General features: G+C 32.4%; 2 protein-coding genes across 2 annotated transcripts; one reads left to right on the top strand and one right to left on the bottom strand.

Annotated features, from left to right (window-relative positions):
* The first annotated feature begins 1,120 nt into the window (after window positions 1-1,120).
* Window positions 1,121-11,861, top strand: LOC148281947 (uncharacterized). Its single transcript, XM_088225870.1, has 5 exons — window positions 1,121-1,263; window positions 4,315-4,491; window positions 4,854-4,996; window positions 5,747-5,849; window positions 6,178-11,861. Coding segments are annotated over exons 1-5 (1,638 nt in total). The 5' UTR covers window positions 1,121-1,262; the 3' UTR covers window positions 7,392-11,861.
* A 1,742-nt stretch (window positions 11,862-13,603) lies between these two features.
* Window positions 13,604-16,454, bottom strand: Pex5 (peroxisomal biogenesis factor 5). The gene has a single exon (XM_088225864.1). It carries the CDS (start codon window positions 16,131-16,133, stop codon window positions 14,445-14,447), a length of 1,689 nt encoding a protein of 562 aa, XP_088081990.1. The 5' UTR covers window positions 16,134-16,454; the 3' UTR covers window positions 13,604-14,444.
* Between the last annotated feature and the right edge of the window lie 401 nt (window positions 16,455-16,855).

Below are 16,855 nucleotides of genomic sequence, written 5' to 3'. Positions count from 1 at the left end.
GAATGGTGATTGTTATACAGTGCATAAAGTGATTGCTTTAACCTGCCAATGACAGATTATACGACCTCCATGTGCCTTGACTTCCAAATTCACTTTTTGAGATTTTTTTAAAAATTTTAGTTTCTATTGAAATATATTTCAGTTTTATTTTATTTTGCCACTGCTGCTTATGTAGTCATCATACATTCCTTGCCCGCAGCAGCTTATGAAGCAAAAGGAATGTCTTAATATACTAATCCTGATATTTTTTTAAATTGAAGAAAGCTGATTTGTTGTATTTATATACATATCATTTCATTATTTGTGAAGCAATTTCTTTAAAGCAATACGACAAAGTATAGACGCACCAGCAAAGGCTACCTACCTCTAGCTTTTAATAAATAATAATGATTGTAATAATATAATGGTTATATTCAAAACCAAAATGTTCAGTATAATTTTTTTTAAATAGTGATCGCTGTTTACACGTGAACAATACATTATTATTTTGTCTGAGGGTTCAACTATTGTTCACGAGTAAACAACAATTTGTAGATCAAAAAATTGTTCTGAGACATTGCCACCGATATAGATGGGTCGACTATCTCCGCGGAACAATGAGTACCCCTATCACCGCGCGTGGCCACATTGTCCTCGTGTGAACACGCATGGACACGGGCAGGACCTTGTGACCGTAGAGATTTACTCGACGTGAACGTGTCGCTCCCGCACATTTTTTTCCTCCATTTTCGGCAAATCCAATGTATTATTTAGTTCATTCTGTAACAATTCCAATACATCTTGTATTCATTTTTGTAATAAACGCTGTCGTGTTTTTATTTTTGCAGCGCTCACGCGTGAGCTGCGGCCAAATTTTTCATCCCACACGGTCAAGGCTGTTCGCAGAGCTAGGATAAGGCAATAGTATCATATCTATTGTATTTTTCACATGTAAACAGCCTTGTTTTAGAAAATGGCCTTCCGTGAACTTGTTCGGATAAAACCAATTAATAAATATAACTTAACACCCCGATTTTATTTATTTTTTTCCTACTGGTTACCACTAAATGTGGCCACAATTTCCATCGATTTCTATGGTATTAAGATATTTTAATTTTTGATTTGTAATTTATCTCTGAAGAAAACGTTAATAAGTTCAAAATGAATAAAAAATCAAACGTTACTTCTTGATTATATTTTCAAATAATAATATCTTATTATACAAACTAGTTATCGTTTTTCCCTTTAACTATCACGAAGTATTATAAAATACCTAATAAGATAAGTATTTATACTGCCACTGAAGTAAAATTATATAAATATTATATGTCATGTTTGTTATTCTATTAGTAAAGTTTTAAATATATATATTGATTGTTTAACTTAAATATCATTGTTCTAATTGATAAAGAACATGTATAATTTTTGAAGCATTCATATAAGCAAATTTTTGCGGTTATTGTCCATAATTAAATATTATATGAACTTCTAGCATTAACTGTCAAAGTTGTATTTATTGCTTTTGATATTTAAAAAAAATATATATACTTGTAATTTTAAAAACGGTCTAAAGAACACGTTTAATATCCACACCCAATGCTGCGTAAAAACACTCCATCGACTTACCAATTGCAGTGTAACAATTTCTTTTATTAAATCGGGGCTTCATATAATGCTGGTCCACAAAGAAATTGTAAAGTATTGTGAAAACTCTTCGAACATACATTTCATGTCGACCTCGCCGGAAACCAAATTCCATACTTGGGCTAATAGCCACTATGCTGACTACTTGACCAGCGGTTTCTTATAGGATATATAAATATATACGATATTCATACAGTTAGTACAGTTCCCGGCATTATATATCATACGTCGGCACTTAGAAAGACTCTGTCGGCCATTTCATCAAACTTGGCATTGCAGAGTGTCATCTCTTGCACGATTCAAATTTGAATCAGAGCAGGGCGCCGATTCAATGGGAAGTTAACAGAGTTGTCTTCGACTGTCTATAAACTTGAAAGACTTCAGAATACATGCACAAGGTACATTTTTAGTCTTGGGAAATATGACCACATTTATGATTATCGTAGGCAACTGAAATGGCTCAAAATTAGACAGCGGAGAGACTATCACTTCTATTCAATGTACTTCATAGTCCTAACGCTCCTACATACCTGCGTGAAAAATTTCAACGCTTATCAGTTCATGGTTTACCTCTTCGTTCTAATTCTCAAGGCTTTCTCTTAATACCCATCCACAATTCCTCTTTCTTCTCTAACTCATATAGTGTCCATGCGGCTCGACTGTGGAATCATCTCCCATCAGCCATCAAAGATGTTACTACATTATCTCTGTTTAAATCACGTCTGAAGAAACTCTCCTTTCTCTTCCTTAATCTCTCCTCCTTTCCTTTTTCCTCTTTTTTCCTTTTTCCCATTGAGTAATAGTTTTGATTTAAGGTAATTTATAAACAAATACGTTTATTTCTATTTTTATATATTTTTAGCTTTTTAATTTTTTTTTTTCTATTGAATATGTTCTGTAACTTGAATTATAAAAATAAAACTTTTATTTTATTGGTTGGTTGGAAGAAATTGCCATTTGGCAATAAGCCCGCCAATGTACAAATAACATTATGTACAAGAAGTTAAATAAATAAAAAAATAAATAAATAAAGAAAAACCGATATTTGTGTATGAAAATGAGTATATTTGCAGGAACATTTAAAGTATCTTCGTCGGTAACCTATAATTGAACACGTTTGGAAGAATTTTTTTTATGCATATTCTGCTTTTCATACAAAAAACTTAATTTTAGTTTGTAGATAAAATTAAAGGTAAATGTTAACTTTCCATTGTAATCGGGGCCCAGGTCTGTTAAAGTTTTCATACTTATAATTCTATGGGCTGGGGGAACAATCACATAAGTCAACTTATTAAAAAAATATATTTGTTCATCTTGTAGTATGCACCTATGTATTCCAAAACACGGAAGTCAAATAACGTTATTAAGGATATTATTATCAATGTAATTTATCACACAAAATAAATTTATTAGTTATCGGCTAAAAAAAAGGTTTTATCAAAGAAGAACCTTTTCTAACTTTATGCCTTAAACAACGTTACATTGAAGAGTTATCACATGACTATGTATTCTTAATTATTAGCAATAATCCAATTCCTATAAGTATGGAGAAAAAAAAGGACATTCTTTCAATGTTAGATTTGATTCCTGCAATGTTTGAGACAGAAAACTGTCTCTTAAAAAGTAAAGCATCTTGACTTATGTGATTGTGTCCCCCGCCCATAGAATTGTAAGCATTATAAATAATAAATAACTGTAAGCATTTTTATAACGGATGACTTATGAGAAGAAGTGATTTTTGTTTGATTTACAAATTAGTATGGTATTTTTAGATTTACAAATTGTTAGGAACAAAAAATACCTATTTAGAGGGTAATAATGGAATTTAAGAAAAACACCTCACAATTAAAAGAGGTGGGTACATTAATATTCAATAAATTTTGGAAATCCCAAATGTGCAAATATTTTTTTTAAATCCCTGTTAAAACAATAAAAATAAATTCAATTTAGAAGTTATTAGATTAGGTACAATATTTTATGTGTAAATATGACTAACCGTCTGGATCTTAGTAATAACTCTGGAGTTGAGTCCCCCCCCCCCCCTCCTTTAGTGTAATTACAATTATAAAATGTTATAACTTCAGGTTTTGAGTCATCTCGTGAGCTCTTCTCTAGTTGGACAATGTCTGAAGTGTATTAAGCATTATGGAATAAATACGTACTGAAAAGTCAAAAAGATTTTTGGTACATCATTGGTTGTGCGATGAGCAAAATGCCGCACGCTCGATCTACCTATGACAAGCACTTCACAGCACTAACGTGCAAGTACTAACAATAATGTGAACTAGCCCGTTTGACAAAGGAAGATAATTTACGAAGGTACCTCGGCGCATGCACCCAAATATTCAAATACTGCAAAAAAATTGCAATTTGAAATTAGCGTGAGCAAAATGCTCATAGCGCAACTGATTAAATACAGAATATTCTAATCCTCTATCTCACATGTGTATGACAACTTACATAAGGATAGTGCAAAAAACATTGATATCTTTGGAGACTCGTAAAGTGTTTTCAAAAAGAGAGTTCACCTATTGCTTTTAGTTTTTTTAAGATTCTTTCCCAAGATTTGTGATTTATTGTTCCTAAATAAATATATTATTATTATGTAAAATAGCTTTGAAAAACTTAATTTTCATCTTGCAGCCATGATAGTCAATACATAAATATATAATTTTTTTTCCTCATTACATATGGCACTAAAGAGTACTGCACGAACTCCCAGCCGGGTTCTCACGCTCGCTGAGATGGAGATGACCTTCAGCAGGACAAAGCAGAAGAATCCGGCTAACCCGATGCCTCCTCACCCAATCTCTCAGCCCAAACGCTTGGTGGACATGTTTGCAGATATGCTACCCCCCGATAGACGACGTAAGACTTTTGTTTACTTTAATTTGGTATTTTAAATAATTAAACCGTTTACTATTTTTGTTGTACTTTTTTTTTCTTAAATATAACATGACGTCAAAATATTTTAATAGATCATAACAAAGATTATTAACTACCACTATCATATATTATATTATACACTAAGTAAGTAAAAGAGTGATTTAGGGCATTCTGATAACTAATAGTATAATTATATTACTTTAGACTGTTATTTCCAAACCATGTAAAACGAGGTTCCAGTGTAATTTGATGCTTGATGGATATAGAGATACGGAACTAGAATCCTAGAAGGTATTTTTTGACTCAATGGCAACTCTCATGTACAAGTATTTTTAATTTTTCAGAGATAACTTCTGTAAAGAAACCATTAAGACCAGCAAACCAATTGCAAAAAACTTATTTATCAACATCTAAAAAACAGATCCAATCCAGGAAAACTGACCATACTATTGTGCGAAGAGCTCTCAATTTCATGGCAACAAAGCAGGTAAGATTATTAGATAGCTTTACAATGTATTACGCAATGGGTCAAACAACCCGTAAAGTAATGCTGACTACAATAATTATGTGTCCTTGGGTCTAAAAGGGCCAACGTCGGATTTCATTTTATTCTTGCCAACATTTTGTCAAGGGTTTGATGTCGATTAAAAAATACATATATTGAAAAAAAATTGCACATACATATGGCTACTTAAATTAAAAGGGCCACAAACCCCGAAATGTTATTTTATTACAAAAATGATGTTTGAAACGGTAATATTTTTCTGTAAGAAAAAGATTCATTAATTTTGCATTATAAATGACCCAAATCGCACAACTGCGATGACTAACTTATGACCAAAACCCCCACCTGTTATATAGTTATAGTTAGCACAAAACTCCATAGTTAGATAGATACATCTTTAAAAAATGCATCTAATGATATTGAAACTATAAATATAAAAAGTAAAATTATTTAAAAAAACAAGCAAAAACTCATGTTAAAAACTTTGAATGAAGTAAAATTTCGATTTGTGGCCCACGATGTGTGGTATTGTTTTTTTTATTGAAGATAGTTTCAAACACTTAAGTTTATTATAATGTCACAAAATAGCCATAAAATTACTCTGCCATAATGTTGTATTTTGTGACATTGGCCCTTTTTAGACCCAAGCCACAGAATTGTCAAATAAATAAATAAATTATGTCTTATGAGTGATATTATGAACATGATCTTAATATTTTTTTTCTCCCTTAGATCGAAGAAACACAAACATTACAAATACACCCAAAGTCTAAACAACTTCCCAGACACACAATGGTCCCCGGCAGATTTCAAACTGATACAACAAATAATAAAGGTATTTAAAAATAGTATAAATTTACCCATTCCAAAATATCTTTGCTCAAAATGTCTGTGTAGTAAGATAAAAATCTGTAATCTTAAGATAACAAGCATACGGATAATTATTTTAAGTGAATACAATATTATTTTTTTATCAACATTGATTTTATAATTTGTTAATTTGTGTGCAGACTAATGCTTATTTATACTACGGGAAGACACAAGAGTGAATTTGAAATTAATTCATTTACATATGTTTATTACATTTTTGAATATATAAACATAAATTATTTATAATATTACAAAGCTAAATTTGAATTAAAAATTATTATGTTGTATTACAGGTGTTTCTAAAAGTGTAACATTGCTTAATAAAGAAAATAATATAAGTAAACAGGCTGTTCAGAAACCGACACTAACGGAACCAACAAAGAATCATAACAGATCAACAATAGCTAATACTGAACAGCATACCTATGGATTGAGGAGTCGTTCTATTGTATCTGAATTTCATGAACCTACTACTTCCAATACTTTAATGTTTACTCAGTACAGAAATGTTAATGAATCTTTTGATCTTTCGATTCACGAGGAGTTTTCTCCCCAAATCAATGCAACAGAAAAAAGTATTATGGAAAACAATGTGATTTCCGAAACTAATTCTATCGATTCACAGTTGTCTGATTTGCTCAGCGATGTGTTGTGCACAACGGAATTATCCTCAAATAAATCTTCAAACATAAAACAAAAAATTACAGATATTTACCACAAAGCAAAGGAAAATGACTCTAAATATAAAAGCCAAATTAAAACGTTGACGTTTATTCTCGATGAGGTGACAAAGAATAAAAAAGAGCTCATGTCCTGTGTAAAAAATAATGAAGATATTTTAATTATGACTAAAGATTTACTTAAATCATTAGACGATGGCACTATAAAATCCATAAAAAAGAACAAACGGACGAGTATTCCAGTTTCATTAAACTCAACAGCTAAACTTGTCTTTGATAAGTTTAGTGAAGATAAATTTGCTAAACCTTCTACAAAATATAAGGTGTCTCCTATTCAAACTATAGAAGGGAGTGAAAATACTCCCAATAGTTCAAAGGGTAACAAAGGAAGATCGAACATTAAACTTGGAAGCAGCAAAAAAGAAAATATGTCTCCATTGAGGAAAAAGTTTAACTTGCCAAAATCTAGAGATATTGGCGAGAAGTACAACACTAAAAAAGAATCACCACGGCAAATATTCAGTTCCCCCAAGTTTAAAAAATTACCGCAGTCTAATTTAGAATCAGCCAAAAGACAAGATTTGAGAAAAACTGTTCTGAAATCTTTTGTAGTGAATAGTAACAATATTGCCACCGGTTCTCCTAAAAATTCGAAATCTCAACAAATGTTCAAAACCTTAAAAGATAGTGTGAACTTTTTGAAAACGCCTGTTGGAAAAGGAAAAAAGAATATTGTATCTAACGTAGCGTTTGAAACCCCTAATACGCGGAGTAGAAATATCACTTCCAGTAACATCAAAAGACAACTTGAAAGTTTATATGACTAATCCTAAATCACAAGTGATATTTGCTTTGTTAATTATTTATTTATTAATTTCTTTTAATGGTTACATCATTTTACACAACGGGTGGCCTTGATTATTTTATTTTATGTAGTTTTCATATTTTTGTTTGGCTTGGAAAAATAATGTACTTTTTTTATACTATACATATTTGAAATGTGTATATTACATAGTTTTTGTGTGTTGATAGCCCAAATATTTTATGATCATAAAAGCTAAAGATTAAATAGATTAAATTACAATATTGCAAATTTTTAAGTATTACGATTGTAATAGTGCTTCTTTATTTATGTACCTACTCAAGACGCATTTATTTACATATTGTGTAGTCCTACTGACAAAATTATCTTTTTTTTAATAATCTTAATCACTCAAGCATAATATTGTTGAATGGTTGATAATAATAATGGTGCAAACCATTTTTAGAATAATTTACATAAACAAACTAGTGGCTTAAGTTATTAACGATATGTTTTATTAACGATATGTTTTATTACTAAAATTATAAAACATTGAAATTCCTACCTATCACAATTTTTTTTAAATTGAAAATATCAAACTTAAAGAATCATCTTTCAATTGTTTACTTTTGCTTAATTTAAACATTTAAGTTGATCACAAACTCGGTTTTGAATTAACTAAGAATTTAAAATATAAGTAACAGAAGGATGCATTCAAAGGCAGTTCCTTAGTATGTGCATAAGTGCAGTGCACTGCCAAATAAGAATATTCGTAAATAAATTAGTAATTTTGTTGATAGTAAAAATATGTCATACAAAGAAACTGGGATTCGTTGCAACATTAAACTCATACAACATAATTATATTCAATACTAGCAAGATCTATTCTAGCGGGCAATTTTCTCATCTTGTCTACGCATGCACAATAATTGCGCTTCTCACTTTAACGCCTGATTCACCGGTATGAAGTGTAGTCTATCTCCCTCATTTCAGGGTTTTAGCAGATATGATATTTTTCATACAAATTCCGTGTAAAGGATTGTGCAAAACATTGTGCAAAACAGAATATGCTCGGGGACAATTATTGTCCTAATATTTGTAATTATAATTATACACAGAATATTGTTCTAAGTGTAATCACGGAAACTTAAAATCTACACAAAAAACAAATAATTCGGTGGTGGAACCCTGAAGCAGGATTGGTGGGTGGTTATTCCATTTATCTAAGGAGTTAGCGTATATATAGGTACTAGTCTAGAAAATTGAACTAGTTAGATTGAGATAGTTATGCAGAAAGCAGTCAGCCATAGAAAAGTGAAACTGAGATAATAGCATCTTTATGAAACAAGTGAATAATCAAATCTACACAACAGTTGGAATGTTTTGGACTTTGACAAAAGATAAACAATGAATGCATTTGTTTTTCTATATTACAAACAAGAATCTAATTGTGTATTTGACCAGTTTAAATTATTTTTAAAATACCGTCAGATTTTTCTAGTGCTGTGGTGTTTTTTTGCAAATTGAGATATGCTGTTTTATGGTCGACACTACTTTCAGAAGGTGATTATTACAGTTTTTTGTATGAAAGCAGTTTGGCTGTTTTTAGCAGAACATGGAATTGACCTTACTGCACCTGATAACACGAATATCTCATTTTTTCAAAATTGTGGACTGGCTACTTTCTGCATAACTACGTTCAATTATTATCCCCGTGTATATTCTGTTTTGCACAATCCTTTACCCTAAATTTGTATGAAAAATACTATATCAGTTAAAACCCTGATTTGAGCGAGATAAACTACGCTTCATACCAGTGAATCAAAAGGAGAAGACAATATACACACTCAGGGCATTGACAGCGCATGCGCAGATTTAATGTTTGAAGTTCATTTTTAACGTCACTTTGAACATGCGTTACGACATGATGTTAGTACAAATTTAGTTACGTATAACGTGCATAGGCGTTAGGCGAATTTAGCATTCCTGGTTCCGATGCGCGGGCTGTCATACTATTGCTCGTTTATAATGTCAGACCCATCATATTAATTGACTCAATATACAAGTTGACATAATGTAAAAAAATGCACTGCCAAGGTTTTCAGTCAGGAGCCGCCAGTGGATGCATTATTAGCAAGTTGTTAAACTGCCACTTCGTGGTGGAGGCCATCATCATGACAATTTTCATTTTGTCCGCAGCCACTCTAAATAAGGATGTGAAGCTACAGTAGAACCGCTCTTTTGAGTTTTTGAGCCAGGAGATATCTCGTCTTCCTGCACTACATTTTTCTTAAGCTTTTCCTTGTAATATGATACGGACTATTTCGTGCCTCTCTTCTAATATAAAATGTTTAAAGTATTCCAGCTTTCTTTTCTTTTAATTGTATTAACCATTTCTCTTTTTTTTTTCTTTAATTGAAAAAATATGTTTATGAAACAGAAAACTTCTGTCACTACCCGAGGATATACCATACTTTTTAAAAATCAAAAGAGAAATAGAACTGAGTTTGTGTAACTAACTTTATGATATTCAAAATAATTTTGTTGTAAAAATAATTGATTTGATGTTCCCACTAGTCCAATTTTGAAAAATATTTCCATTGTATGCATTTTTGTTTAGTTTCTCTCTTATTTTAAAATACAATTATAAAATATAATTATTTTAAGATTAGTTGGTTTTTAATAATTCAGTGGTATGTATAAGCTAAGTAATTTTTTTTTTTCGATAAATAGAATGCAGTGAGCGCTCAGTCGTCATGTGTCTATATGGGGTGTTCATTCAACCCTGCCACATCCGAAACTGCGATGGTCAACATGAGCAAGAAGACATATTGGCACATTAAAATAATTTTTCAGAATGAATAAAATTTAAAAAAAATAAATATTTAAAAAAGCACATGGTTGCTTACTTCTGCAGGGGAGAAACAAGGAGGGGGCAGGAGGGAGTCTGATACTGCGCCGCGCTCCACTCACTTCTCCCCTGCAGAAGTAAGTAACTATTTGTTTTTTTAATATTTTATTTTTTTAATTTTCTTTGTTCTAAATATTTTTTCAAATATGCTAATATGTCTTCTTGCCCATGCTGATCATCGTGGTTTCGGATGTGACAAGGTTTAAAGAACACCCTCTGTAAACAGACATCTTCCCTGCTACTTGGATGCTGTGGCAAGGTGGGAATAATTGAACAACAAAAGTTGTCTATTGACCTACTTCATTATGTTTCATTGAAGTTACGTTTTGTTTGTACTAATTTTATGATTAATTTAAAAAGTTATGTACCTGGTGTTAATATTAATGTAGCATTAAGACATCCTTATTAAATAACATAGTATAAATAACTAACCTAAATAAAATGGATCTGTATCTATTATTTCTTACATTCAATAAATAGTTTTGAAAAATGTTTTTTCTTATTCTATAATTCCTCTATGATATGTGATATGCATAATAGACAAAATAAGGATAAAAATTATAATAATTGCAATAAATTAAATTATTGAGAAAGTTGACAGCTTTAAATACTTGGGAGTACACATAACTGAGGATGGAAGCATGCATAGAGCTTGCAACCCGCCTAGGAATTGCTGGAGCAACTTTTAACATAATGCGTGTTGTCTGGAACTCTAGTCTTTACTCGGTCAAAACGAAATACCGATTATTCAACTCTTGTATAATGCTAGTTCTTCTATATGGGTGCGAATCTTGGCACCTTACCAAAGCTCAAAACACCAAACTTCTGAGTTTTGAGAGTAAGTGCTTGAGAAGAATATTAGGTATAAGGTGGTTCGATTTTATAACTAACATTGAAGTCCGAGAACAGACACAGCAGCCTCCTATAACGAGCGTCTTGAGGATGCGGCGGTGGTCCTGGCTTGAACACGTACTGCGCATGCCTTAGGAGAACCAAAACCCAAGTTGCCTCTCCTTTAAACCTGCGGGATCACGCCGTCCTGGAAGACCGTCAATGACGATCTTTAGACTTTATTCGGCGGAATTAAGGGGCGCTGGATTGACATGGGAAGAAGCGAGAGTGCTGGCGGGCGATAGGGTCTACTGGAGGCAACTGGCGATGTCCACATGCTCCACTTAGGAGCGGATGTGGAAAAGAAGAAGAAGAAATTAATATTATTAATTGAATCACCATTCATTTGATTACACTTCATTATAAATTATTATCAAAATAAAAACTATTACTGTTACACGTTTTATTCTCTTAAAAGAACCTAACTATAGTTTTGGCAGAGGACTCACATCGGCGGGTGATATAAAACGAATATAATACATACAGAATATTGTTCTCAGTGTAATCACGGAAGCTTAGAATCTATACAAAAAAACAAATAAACCGGTGGGGGAACCTGAAGCAGGTTGGTGGGAGGTTATTCCACTTATCTAAGGTGCTAGCATATATATGGGTACTAATCTTGAGCAGCGGTTCCTAAAAGGTGTTCACAGGTTTTGCTTAAAGAAGAGGAAACTACAGAAAACTAATTCAGGAAATGCCGGTCTATTGATAGATATCAACAGACCTTCCTTTCCACTTTGACAGTGTTCGGCATTTTGTGTTCTATTTTTATTTATTTCGACGATACCTTTACTATTTTTACCATATAATATGATATTACATACCTCATATGATGAGTCCTTGCGACTTTTTGGAGGTAAGTGAGCGGAGAAATGTAAATGCTTGGGTATGGTAGCGTGTTCCTTTGTTGGCTAATTATCTTCGAAACCGGTATATTGTTTACAAAATTCTATTTCAAATTGAAAGAAATTTGTTGAACCCAAGTAAAAACAGCTTTCTATTTTAATTAGTGTATTTTTTTTCTCATGTATATTTGAAATTATATAACTTTAATTAATAAATAACTATAACAGTGTAAGTTACTCCCCAAGCAAAGAGCTAGCGTCTTTTTTGGAAAGTTACAGTTATAACATTAATTAAATATATAAAAGTTCATTGTAATAGAAAAAAAACATGTATTATTTTATGTAACTATGTTAATTAATAAAAAAAAATGTTATTAATGTATTTTACCTAAATAAGATAAAATACTTAAGCCGTTATATTGGGACAACATATTAAACCAGGAGCACTTTAACAACGGCTCAACATTATTAAGGCATAATTCTCTCCAATAGCAAGAGTATTTGCCTCTTAAACATAGTTTCACTGATGTGAAAGATGTTGATCTCCAAACTGACAATATTCAGCTGCCTGACTGCTCTTCCAGGCAGAGGCAGGTTGGTTCTGGAAGCTGAGAGGTAAGACAGTCTGTGATTGACCACCTCAGTGCCATTTCAACGTTGCAACTCTTTCAATAATGTCCAGCACTTCTGTTTTGGTTTTTATGATTTCTTTTCTTACTTTATCTCTAAGACTAATCCTCAGTTTTGCTCATTCCATGGCTCTCTCTGTGACTCGGTTTATACGCACTTTAGTTGGATAGTGGGATGGTCTCAAACCCATATGTATGTTTGAGACCATCAGACCACGTATGAGTACTGGAAAAACATGGCAAAAAGTGGCAAACAAAAACACAAGAATCAAACACTTTTCGTTTAAGATTAATGGAGGTTAGGGCAAAGCTGCCCATCCCAACCCAACCCTTTGCTTGATCTCCGTTTGATTTTCCTTGCCAAGTACAATTTTATCTCCGAGATGTAAATATTCGTTTGCTGCCTCTATGGATATATTATTTATACATATACTTACATGAGTAGGTGCCATCACCGGGTAAGTGCTTGATTAGTTTAATTTAAAAAATAACAATGTGACTCAGCAAAATCAATTCACATTATATGAAACGCGCGGTACGTAGTTCTTTTTTTAAAGAAATATTTGCATTCTTATGATTTACCCAAATACTTCAATTTTGGGGGTCATTTTCAATGAGTTGTAAATAACTCTCTGTTAGAAAATGGGAACCAGTTGTGGTAGAGGGGGGTGTGAACCTTGGACCTCTGATTTGCGAGTCTGCGACAAGAGCCACAACCCGATTTAAATAAATAAATTCTAGAAATTTATTGAAAGAAATTGAAAAAAAAATTAGTCATACACTGGAACTACTTTTTTCCATAATGGGGGCATCTTTTTTGCAATTTAGTATCTTATGCACTATGAGGTGCAGATAAAGGAATTATGATGCCGTGTAACATAACCTATTTCAATCCATTACTCACCCCTACTCTTCCACATGAAAATCTGTCAAATTATTAATGATAAAATAACAAATAAATTGTGCGAAAGTATATATTTGATTTAAAAAACGTTCATTTAAAGGACCGATCATATTAACAAATTAATAAACATTAAAATTGAATTTTTCAACAGAAATACACCTAATGTGGTTAAGTTTTTATAAAAATTAGGTAGATAAATTTAAATGCGCAATTATCGATTATATTAACAAAATAATAAACATATAAAAATAAAAAAATTTAAACAGAAGTATAACATGGTTAAGGAATACATTTATGGCGATGCAGAAATAAAAAATGCGCAGAGGATTATTAAAAATACTTAGTTATAAGATGTTTCTCAAAATAAAATTTATTTAAAAACACCTACAGAATCATTATTGAAAACCTCAATAATGGAAAAAGTCATTTATACCATCAAAAAAATATTTATATCATTAAAAAAAATAATGCACTCGTACAATCTCCATATAATTTGGGAATGCACTAAGCAAAAAAAAACACAACAGAGTATGCACTTTGGTCAAAAATAAATTCAGAGATTATATAGTAATAAGTTATAAATTGATACTTTATGTATAAAGTTTGGACTTTGGTCCATGCCTCAAAACAAAGTCCGTATTGAAACAATGTTTTTTTTTGTAATTGCCAAAACCTAAATTGGTTCGAATGCTTTTTTATTGAAAATATTTTAATTATATCTTAATCCAAACTGGATTATAATTGATAAGATTCCTTATTAATTTAAGCGTAATTTTTCTTTCATAATTCATTGATGTAGCATTACAACAATAGATATTTTTTTGTGCCCGCCGTGAACATATTCCCTAGGTACCATAAGGAACATATTATTTACAAAGTTATCTGCAAGATTAACTCATTCCATCCCAAAATGTTTGTTGAGTTGTTCCAAATCTCTGTTATCGATTAAAGAAGTAATATCATATTTAGCCATAAAAGCACAAACCATTCTTAGTGTTGACCATATTGTAGAACTGGTATCTTCTTGTTTAGAATTTGGTGTTAATCCACGAGCTTTTGCCTGTTGATTAAGGGCATGTAGAAAATGTTCAGCGGCCTCTTTGTGGGCGCCTAAATTCATGCATGTGATCCCTACATTGTATCGAGCTCTTATAAAACCGGGTTCTAGGGATAATGCGCGGTAATACGCATCTACAGCTTCTTCAGATCTTTCACTGTTTGCTAAAGTTGCTCCTAATCTGTTCCACAAGCGAGAATCATCCGATTTAACCATTAAAGCAGCCTTAAAACAATCAGTGGCTTTGTCATACTCTTGAGAAATATTAAATAAAACTCCTAAAGCGCACTGGATGTCCGGATCCACTAGCGAAGGGTTCATTTGAGCAGCCCTTATAAATAATGATTGGATATGGTTTTGTAATAATGTGTTGTTCATATTGGATAAATCTATATCGAGGGGAACTAGATCGGAATACTTCTGGTTAGCCTTGAGCCAGTTGTTGAAAGATTGATAAGCGAGGTGAGGGTAGTTTTCATTAGTGTATGAAGCACCGAGGGACATGTAAGCGGCGAGACAAGTGGGGTCCAATTCTACACACTTATTGAGAGCAGCGATGGCTTGCGGGTCCTGTTCATTCTCAGCTTGAGTGGTCCCGAGTAGTAGCCATCCTTCTACCACAGAAGGGTTTTGTTGCACGGCGGCCTCAAAGCATAGCACTGCTCCGGGCACATCTCCCATTTTGAGTCGTTCTTTTCCAATTTCCAAAGCGTTAGTACTATCTGACATAGTATTTTCTTGAGTAAAGGTATATTGTGTAAAAGGATTATTCTTTTGATTAAACTGAGAGAGCCACGGATGTTCTTGCACATCACTTAATTTAGCCCATTCGTCTTGATAATTTTCTGTTAATTTCTTTAATTGCTCATCCTGGTTGGAATAAGTTCTCGATGTCGAAACCGCTTCGGGAATTTCTATAGGAATTTCCCCACCACCTACTTTTTGCATGAAGTCTATAAATTGACTATATGCAACATTTTGATCTACTACAGCTTCTACTAACTCTTTAGCTTTTTCCTGGATTTCTTGCTGAACATTGTCTCGAGTCATAGTTTCGGTAGATATTTCATTACTTAAATTTGTAATCATTTCGTTGTCATCAAGATATTGAAGCGGTACCACTGTCCTTTCCATCATATTTTGCTGGAATGCCAAATGATGCGGCGCAATCATTGGATATTGCGGAGGTTGCGCAGTCATATTCCATAATCTTTGGCCAGCGGGTATAGCATACAAAGACTCGTTAGATGCTTGAGAAAATTCCTTCATCCATTGTTGATTATGATTATTATTGGAACTTGACTGACCCTGTTCTTGGATGTCTCTTAAGCTGTGAAGAAGGGTGTTCATGTGGAATGTTTGAGGAGGAGGATGTTGGTGTTGGGTGATAAACTCGTCCACAAACTGATCTCCTTGCATTCCTCCAGGCCTGGCATTGATTGCGCCATCTCTTGATAAAATTGTAGCGAGATTAACTAAAGTATTATTTCCACCACATTCCCCGTCTACCAGTCCTCGGTAAGACATTTTCCCTATACAATAAAGACAACAATATCATCAGATAATTCACGTCTAACAAATATTTAAATTGACATTTAATCAACTTGTGCAATGCGGTAAATTTATTTTTCAGACACAACTAAAAATATTTTTAAGAACATCATACAAATGTCTTCGTATTACAGCATTTAAAACTTATCCAAAAATTAACTTATCATTTTGCCATCAAACGTCAAGTAAACGTCAAAGTCAAAGGTCGCACCACAAATCAGAAATCACCACAAATTATGGTCGCACTTTATTGAAGATCGTTCACTTGCTCTAGGTGTTCGCTGACACAAATAATATTTATAACAATCTCCTTGACCCGAATAACAGGAAAAACTACTTTATAAAAAAATAATCAAGAATGAATATTTAAATAATTAAATTCAAGTAGGCATGCGCAAATCATTTTTTAAAAGAAATAATTTTATTCGGATTGGTGATTTTTTGGCAGCATACAAATCATTGTTTCAAAAGATTTTAAAACAATTTTAACCAAGCAAAAATAGCTTCATTTTACTCCTTTGTACATTTTATGCGTTAAAAGGGGATTTAGAATTTTAGTTCATTAAAAAAATATATTGCCTAAGCTCAAAACCGTTCAACATGGAGAAAGATAGATGAGGATTTTACGTTCAGGGGTGGACGGCTACAGGCTAAATAAGAATATACATATGTAGAATGTGTATTAAAAAAAAACGATT

This window comes from Micrasema longulum, unplaced genomic scaffold (genome assembly GCF_059751315.1).
Source record: "Micrasema longulum isolate JH-2025_06_02 unplaced genomic scaffold, ASM5975131v1 h1tg000392l, whole genome shotgun sequence".
In the NCBI taxonomy this organism is placed as follows: domain Eukaryota; kingdom Metazoa; phylum Arthropoda; class Insecta; order Trichoptera; family Brachycentridae; genus Micrasema; species Micrasema longulum.
The sequence above is the reverse complement of the archived record's forward strand: the minus strand, read 5'-3'. Positions and strand labels throughout refer to the sequence as shown.